At 30.8% G+C, this 8,665-nt stretch overlaps 1 protein-coding gene across 3 annotated transcripts; it reads left to right on the forward strand.

Annotated features, from left to right (window-relative positions):
• The first annotated feature begins 322 nt into the window (after positions 1-322).
• On the forward strand, positions 323-7,781 carry LOC18110347 (putative axial regulator YABBY 2). Of its 3 annotated transcripts, none has more exons than XM_052455632.1 (6): positions 323-1,032; positions 3,507-3,626; positions 4,037-4,157; positions 5,271-5,357; positions 5,471-5,546; positions 7,437-7,781. In XM_052455632.1, exons 1-6 carry the CDS (start codon positions 964-966, stop codon positions 7,468-7,470), a joined length of 507 nt encoding a protein of 168 aa, XP_052311592.1. In that variant the 5' UTR covers positions 323-963; the 3' UTR covers positions 7,471-7,781. The 3 variants fall into 3 exon arrangements, with proteins under 3 accessions (XP_052311592.1, XP_052311593.1, XP_052311594.1); XM_052455633.1 differs by having other exon boundaries at positions 325-1,032; positions 5,306-5,357; XM_052455634.1 differs by having other exon boundaries at positions 326-1,032; positions 5,309-5,357.
• The last annotated feature ends 884 nt before the right edge of the window (positions 7,782-8,665 follow it).

An 8,665-nucleotide genomic window follows, 5' to 3' on the forward strand; every position in this document is an offset into this window, starting at 1 on the left:
ATATTTTTTAAAATTAGAGCAAAAGAGTAAAAATACAATCAAATAAAATATTAGAAGGGTTTTTTTTATAATTATCGGTGATCAATTCAATTGATCATGGTAATACGACTCTCCTACTGCGCTAACCACTAATCATTAATATTAACTCCTTAACTACATTACAGCCGATAGTCTTATCTAAAATAATTATACCAAAAAGTTTATGAAAAGGTTTTTAGGACTAATTAATTAGTTTTAATAAACTACAGGTACTAAGTTATAATAAACTAAAAAAAATTACCTCTGATCACTTATTCTCATAAAGTCATTCAACTCTTATCCATGGATCTATCTCTGTATCTTTGCTCTCTTCCCTAAACATTCCAAAGAGAATTAATATCTCAAGATCCCTCTCATCGTCCGCTACAGAAAGAGAAGAGATGGTTAGAGAAATGGATGCATGACTCCCACCCACTCAATCATAACCCCACCCATATCATATTCTTCTTCATTGTCTCTCCATAAATCCGTAACTCTCTAACCTTTTTCCCCTAAAAATATCGTCACTGTGCACTACAAAAACATTAGGAAACCACTCTCAACCCCCACCTACATACTATACCATACCATTTCTGGTTTTTAAATTTGCCCGACCAGTACTCTAGTCCCATCCCATCTTCTCATCTTTCACATTTTTTTGTACACTTGTGAATTCCTTGTTTTCTTCTCTCTCCATTATTACTTGCTTACTCTACCCTGCTACCTAGTTAGTCTTTTCCTGATCTTCTTTTAATTAATTCTCTTTCTCTTTCTTTGTTTTTTGTTTACCCTTTTTTCTTTAATTCTTGATCTGTGTGTGTAGATATATAGATATATGCTACGTAGTACCTCTGCTTAGTCTTCACTTTTCTCTTGTTAAGGAATTCTATTCTCTCCCTTGATCTGTACTCAAATCCACAGTTTTATTAATTAGCACTAAAAAAGATGGCTCTGGACGTGGTATCTGAACGTGTTTGTTATGTTCACTGCAATTTCTGCAACACCATTTTAGCGGTACAGCACTACTCAATTCTCCTCCTTTCCCTTCTCTCCTTTTCTCTTTCTCCATGTGTGTGTATGTTGTATCGGATATCTTCTCTCTCTCTCTCTCTCTCTCTCTCTCTCTCTCTCTCTCTTATGACCTAGCTAGTAGCATCACTGAGGAGTTTGCCTCATGATGATATGTCTTCAGAGCTGAATTGGTCATGACAGCATCATGTTCCATCATCAGCTAAGCTCTTGTTGGTGAATGTTTTTTGGTTTTGTAGGTTAATATAGATGGGAAATAAGAGGGGTTCAGCTGAAAAGACTGGTGCTGAGAATATAGAAACATGTGGTTAATAGAATAATAATGTATAACTGTAAATCCAATCTTTTATTTGAAATACAAAGAAGTCCTTTTCTTGGAATGATTTTCTTTGAACCATCATTGGTCGAAGACTTTTCTTGGTTTTACTTTGAAATGGCTAGCAATTCTCTCTCGTGTCATATTTTATGAAAAATTCTATCTCGGTTTGGCCACCAAAGCCTGCAAAAATCATTTCTGGTGTCTTGAAACATGTGAAACATTTAAAAGCCTTTTTCAGACTTATGATTTTGAAAACTCGGTAGTTGAAGAAGACAAGAGAATTCATCGAAACCCATTTGATTTAAAGCCCTTGGTGATCTATCAAATAAGAAGAAAAAGAAAAAGCTAGGAAAGTAACATTTCAACAAGTTTAAGAAAAGAAATCCCAAGGTCTTTTTACTAGGGCTACAGGTAGGTTTTAGGGTTCTTACTTGACAGGTAATGTTGCCAGTACTCCAAAAGAAGCTTTTTCCCTTGCAGAAACTTTAGAAAGTTTCTAATTTTCATGCTGCTAATCTACTGCTCATGAATTAATTAATGGAGCCTGACAACTATTTCTAGCCATGGCTTTCCATCTACTAATCTATATTACCTTTTATCATTAGACATTATTTCTAGGGGGTGAACTGGTTAAATATTGTTCAAGATCTCGCTATCTTGAAGGTGGGTGGGTGCTTCTGTTGCTGCATACTAAGGAACTGAAATTATCTCTTCGATCTCAAATATTAGTTATGTTGCATATTTTCAGGATTGTGTATCCTGTAAGCACAAAAGTGACTGCTTTTCTTGGTTCCTACTAGAGAGTTTGTGGAGAGCTGGCGAAGAGCATCATAATGGCCAAGCGAAACCATAGCCCAAATAAATGCTTTTACTCTCTTTTTCAAACCCTTTCATCATAGCATGCCTCTGCTAAAACCCCCTTTTGAAGTGCATTCTCCTATAATACTCTCTCTCTCTCTTACTCTTCCCAATCTCTTTTTTAAGAAATGAAGATCCAAAGCACTATACTCAAATTTCAGTAAAAATCATTCCTATATCTTTATTGTTTGCCATCTTTGATAGCTGTATTTAATTTACTGCTCATGTTCTTTATGGTTTCCCTTCAAGTCAAGTCCTTTTCAATCTCCTCTCCTTCTCTCTCAATCTCTTTGTGTTGGCTATTTTTTGTTTTTTATCACCTTGCTTCTGTGTCAGGCAAAAAAGTCAGTATAGCACCGAAAGGAAGGAAATATTGAAGGGGGGAAAGAGAGAGAGAGAGAGAAGAGAATGGAGGCATTTAAATTAAGGGTCTCTATAGTTATTACCCATGTGAGGTGTCTGAGAAATCAGTGGTAACTGAGTACAAGTGCCTTCGATCCCAACATAGAAAAAAGAATCACTCAAGCATCTCCGAGCCCCTTAAATAGCCCTAAAATAATGAAAAATGATACACTGATCTCTTGCAGAGAAAACATTGCTTTGCTTCATCACTCCCTCCAGCTTCTCCTCGCTCCGCCTTCTATCTCTCACATACACCCCCACATTTCTTGTCTTCTCTTACTTTCTATAAATAGTTCCACTTCAAATTTCAACCTATACCTTTGCTTCTCCTCCTTGTCCCTTCTTATGTCCTAACTCCTATATTTCTTTTATGGCAGATCAGAGAACCCTTTTTTTGTTTGTTTCTCATGAGATATATAAGTTGCATGAGAGACTTCAACTTTTCAAAAAAATTACTTTATTGATTTCAAGACTAGATATGAAGTTCTATAGATGTCGTTTATAATTACCTTTTGCAGAGCTCTCAAATTAATAAAGTTGAAGTATCTGCAATGTTGCTATCATCAATTCATGTCATGCTAGATTTATAGATCATTAATACAATAATGGTCCAGCTAGTTTTAAAAAATGTGGGCATAATTAACTTAAAACCTCAAATCACAAACTAACAAAACCTAGCCCTAAGCTTCAGTTAATTTGGATGCTAGCTAGGGTTCTGTCAAAATCTTAAGCAAATTATATATACATTTGGATCTATCCAAGTGATTTCTTGTGCGTGTGCGTGTGCGTGTGCGTGTGTTGGGGGGGGGGGGGGGGGGTGTGGATTTACACAAAAATATAAGACAATATTCCTTTCAAGTTATACAATTCTTCCTGGCAGGTTAGTGTTCCAAGCAGCAGCTTGCTCAATATTGTGACAGTTAGATGTGGGCATTGTGGCAATTTGCTGTCTGTGAACATGGGAGCTTCCTTACAAACACTACCTCTTCAAGATGCCCAGGTGAGTATCATTTCAGATTCTTTTGACTTTCTTTTCATGGACATTCTTATGGTTAACTGTATACTCTTTATATGCTGGGCAATAATATATTTATATAAGGAAAATTTTAGAGAACAAGAGGATACAAGTTTTTCAGTGAACAAGATTCCAAACATTATTTTAAATTGATTATTTATAACATTTCCCAAAGGAAAGGTAATATAAGACAATTATTGTTCTTTTTTTTTTTCCTGTATTTGTGTGTGACTTTTGGCTGTATATATTCTTAATTAAAACTTACAAATCTGTTTTCCAAGCTACGCTATTGTGATATATTCAGGCTTACTATTTCCTTTTTTCTTTCTTTCTTTCTTTCTTTCTTGGTAAGAAAATGTTTCTTGGTGCACTAATTTATTTGTTCAAAATCACAGAAACTGCACCTTATAAACTCTGAAGATTTGAACAAGGACAGTGGGTCATCTTCCAAACCTAACAAGGTCACTGCTTTTAAGTCTGCCGAGCATGAACCACCAAGAATGTCCCCCATCCGCCGTGAGTTTCTCTTTCTCCCTCTCACACACACAGGTGGATGTATGCGTGTTCTTCTCGTTTTTATTTTTACTCGAAACTTAATGTCATTTGCCATAGTTTATTGGTTGTGTAATGTAGTTTACTAGTGGACGTACTACCTATACGAATGTGTAGGTAGATAAGTAATGCCTTAATTAGTACGTGGTTGATACAAGTGGTTAAATGCTTCCAAACAACATACATAGGGTTAAGGTATGAACGGACTTGGAAATGTTGATGAGAAAGTGACTCCAAAAATAATAACTTTTTGTTTATTTATATAATCTGGTGTGGCATAATCTATGTTTTGCATCAATTATATATTTAAAAGTATATAGTTTTGTACGAGTATCATTGAAAATTCTCTTTTAATTAAAAAAGTTATAATTCATAAAAAAAAATTAAAATTTATTTTTTTCAAATTATAACCATATAAACTAACAAATTAAATAGATACCCCATCAACCACGTTCAAGAATGATGATATTCTTTTATATCATAGCCCATTCAAGAGTGTTGACATTTCGTGAGAAATGGAACTGACTTTTAAATGAGAAACATTGCCCTATAACATATGGTGAGACATTTTTGAAGCCCTATAACCATATGTATTGATTTCTTTTATGATTATTAATGAAGCATTCGAGAGAAATTGAGAAATATATATACATGTCTTTAAGTTCGTACTTTATTTGGTTGAACCAACATATAGTCACACTATTGACATTGGCATATGCATGTTGTACTTGCTTATTAAGAAAATTGCAATGACCTAGTTATGGACAGCACTTTATGAAGGATTGTACCATGCTTAATTATATATTTGCCTATTCGACCTAAGAAATTAGCTATGGTTTTGACAACATGGAATTTGGGCACTGGATTTGCAGGTGGAATGTAACAGACTCATGGTCATTATATATATCCTATGGTTATTTTAGGGTTAATAATCAGTCAATTCTAATCAGTGGATGCAATCCTAGTGTGTATAATTTGAAAAAATAATAATTAATTAAATATTTTTAAATATATAGTCGGGATAAAACAGAAAATAATAGCAATTATTGATGTATATAATTAATTATATATGTTTAGGAACTAATTATTTCCCTATCAATTGTCAACAAAAGCAGCCCCTGAGAAGAGACAACGTGTTCCTTCTGCATATAACCGGTTCATCAAGTATGTTGACATTTTCTATTTTTGATGAACATCATCCCCTCCCAGTAAGAGTTGATCTTAAGCCTTTATTTAAAACTGTGTAAAATATATACTCTTGTAAAATCACTTTGCAGGGAGGAAATTCAAAGGATTAAGGCTTGTAATCCTGACATCAGCCATAGGGAAGCTTTCAGCACGGCAGCAAAAAATGTGAGTTTGTGCCTTGCATTTATTTTGTTTTTTCTTTATAGCAAATTAATTGGAAACAATAAAAAGAGACATGTTGCCAGGGCTTGAATTTTTAGGAGGAGTTAGATATAAATATTGTGTTTTCTTTTTATTATTATTAAAAAAAGATATTTGAATCCGAGATCTATTAGAAAGATGGAAGAAACGGATGGATGTTGAGCTGTGCACGTTGGATATATACAGATTAAAATAAATAGTGAGTTGCATAACTTTTTTTGTACAATGCTAATATTATTTTTTAGAATTATTGTTACTAATATTAAAATAACATATAGGATAGTGTACTATCATGACTAAAAAGAACTGAGATTAGGGATGTGAACTGGTTAGATTTGGATCTGACTGACTTGCTTAATATATGGATTGTATTTTTATGTATTCCAATTCAGTTTTTCACTTGTAGATCTGGATCCTAATTGGTGTGGATCGGATTCGGATATCCATGGAATTTATTATTCTATTTATCTTTGAACAAAATAGTGCCCGCATTCAATGTTTTGCTGTTAAATGAAATTCTACCACCACATGTCTAGTATAAATATGTTATGATTATATTTCATATGTCAATTTTTTTTTAAAAAAATCAAAATATCTCACTATTGAAAAGAACTAAATCAAATAATCTTAATAAAATTTTATTTAAAGTTTAAAATTAATTTAAATTAGACAAGAACAAAGCTAAAATAAAATAATAAAATTCTTACTCTAGACACCACTTGTATCGGATTTAGATCATAAAAAATATGTATTAGATCCATTTAATTACACCCAAGTCAGATCAAATTCGAGTTAATATTCATCCATTAATAAAACAAGTTGAGATCATTTTAAAATGTATTTATATATCATTAATAGTGGAATATAATAGAACATAATCTAAAAATATAGAATAATATGATTTTAGGAAAATTAATTTTAGTAGGTAAGAAAAAAATCTTTATATTACCCAAAAAAATATAACACAATCCCATTGGTATTTAAAAAATATATAAAGTGATATATGAATTCTTGAATTTTCATTAGATCATTGTTTTGCAAGATATATGTAAAAAATAAAAAATAGACAATGTAGGGTTTTTTTTCCAATATATAAACATAAACAGTGTCTTGTCAATTGTTTGGGTGCTAAAATATAGCAACTTCTAGTATAAATGTATAATACTTTTTTAATTTGATGATCAAGAAATATTTTTAAATTAATTTATATGTTAATTAATACTATTTTTTTATGGATGAGTCTAGTAGAGTGCCTTATAATTTAAATGCAACATTTTGTGTACTCTTAAAACTCGGAACTGTTTTCTCCTACTTAAAATCCAAACCTTCTTCAGTAACATAAAATTAAAATGCTGCATGGGGCTAGGAGATCATAACATTGCAATCTATATATATAATGTATTTTTTTATGGTAATTAGATTTTTTGAGGATTAAACTACTGTTAATCTAATATTATTTTTGCATCTATTTACCATAGAGTAATTGTAATCTTATACAATAATTTTGCATAATCTATTTATCAAGAAATTGGATGGGTATCTTATATACATTAAATAAATTAATGAATTTTATTAGTGAATCTCATATACTATATATAATCATGATTTTGTGCCATTGGACCTGTGATAAACAATTAATTAATTAATTAATTATTATTTTAGAATTTGAGATTTGATTAGACATGTCTAGAAATGTATTTTTATTATCATTAACTATCACTAACTAATTTCTTAAAGAATTAACGTCTATTCACCTTCAAATAAAACAAAATCATTCCTTAATAGTGTTAATTTAGAACATTTGTCAGCTGGACCCAATAAAAAACATTAATAGAATATATATTTGTTTTTCAGTGGGCACATTTTCCACACATTCACTTTGGACTGAAGCTGGATAGCGACAAGCATCCTTAATGAGACCACCAGTCATTCGCAGGAGAGGGCACTCAAAAAACTAATGGATTGTACGAGATCAATGGTGTCCTGTGAGTAGTAAAACACACACACACATATATAATAAGCTATATATAGCTACTTTTTTTCCATGTATAATTATAATAATACCTCGAGTATCATAGAAGATTTTATAATTATGTGTGTTAATTTCATATTAAAAAAAATTAATTTCCTAACACTTTATAAAGTGAATGCTATTTCAGTGATTATTATTGCATTTATATATGTTGGAATTTTGTAGAATATTGCTGTGCACATTTTTAGTTTCATTTAGTACCATTCTCTCTTATTGTGGTACAATATATTTTTAAATAAATTTTTTATATTTTTAATATTAGTATATTAAAATTATAAAAATATTTTAAAAATTAATTTAATATTTTTTTACAATAAAAAATAATTTTAAAAAACATCTTTAAAAACACTTGAAAACAGAAGCAATAACAGTGTCAAGTACCTTAAAAAAACGAGAGACAGAGAGAATATTATCATAGCCAGAAAGTCCCACTTAACCGATATGACATTTTATGATTTAATGTTACACTCAAAGAACCATTATGGATTTATTGTCTGTATGCAAGCTTTTTATATTGCAGTACTGTGTATATCACAAGAAATTTTATAGAGAAAGGTGCACAATGGATAAAGCTCTTGCATGTATTTACATGCAATGCAGTGTTAAATAACCGTTCAATTTAAAATTTTTAATTATTATAAAAAATTTTAATTTTAATTTTATATTATTCTATAATGGTATAATATTGCCATCTCAAAAAAAAAATCAAACTATTTTGGAATTTAAAAAAAAAAGTGGATGTATTTTTTTTTCAAAGATAAGAAGCCACATTAATATTCATAAAATAAATACCAAATAATTTTATGGTTACAGATATTTATATAATTATTAATTTTAAAATTTGTAAAATTATTTAAGATTCGCATAAGACACAGATATTTATATTAATTTTAAAAATAATAATAATCACCAAACTATAAGCAGACATATGTTGAAGAAAAGAAAGATTTTCCGTAAGCAGAAGCAGACACCAAATTTGATGTGACGAAAAACATGCAGAGATAACAAGACATACCACCTTGGGATTCTCAAAAACACTTTTGTGTGTGTC

This window comes from Populus trichocarpa, chromosome 9, assembly GCF_000002775.5.
Source record: "Populus trichocarpa isolate Nisqually-1 chromosome 9, P.trichocarpa_v4.1, whole genome shotgun sequence".
NCBI lineage: Eukaryota > Viridiplantae > Streptophyta > Magnoliopsida > Malpighiales > Salicaceae > Populus > Populus trichocarpa.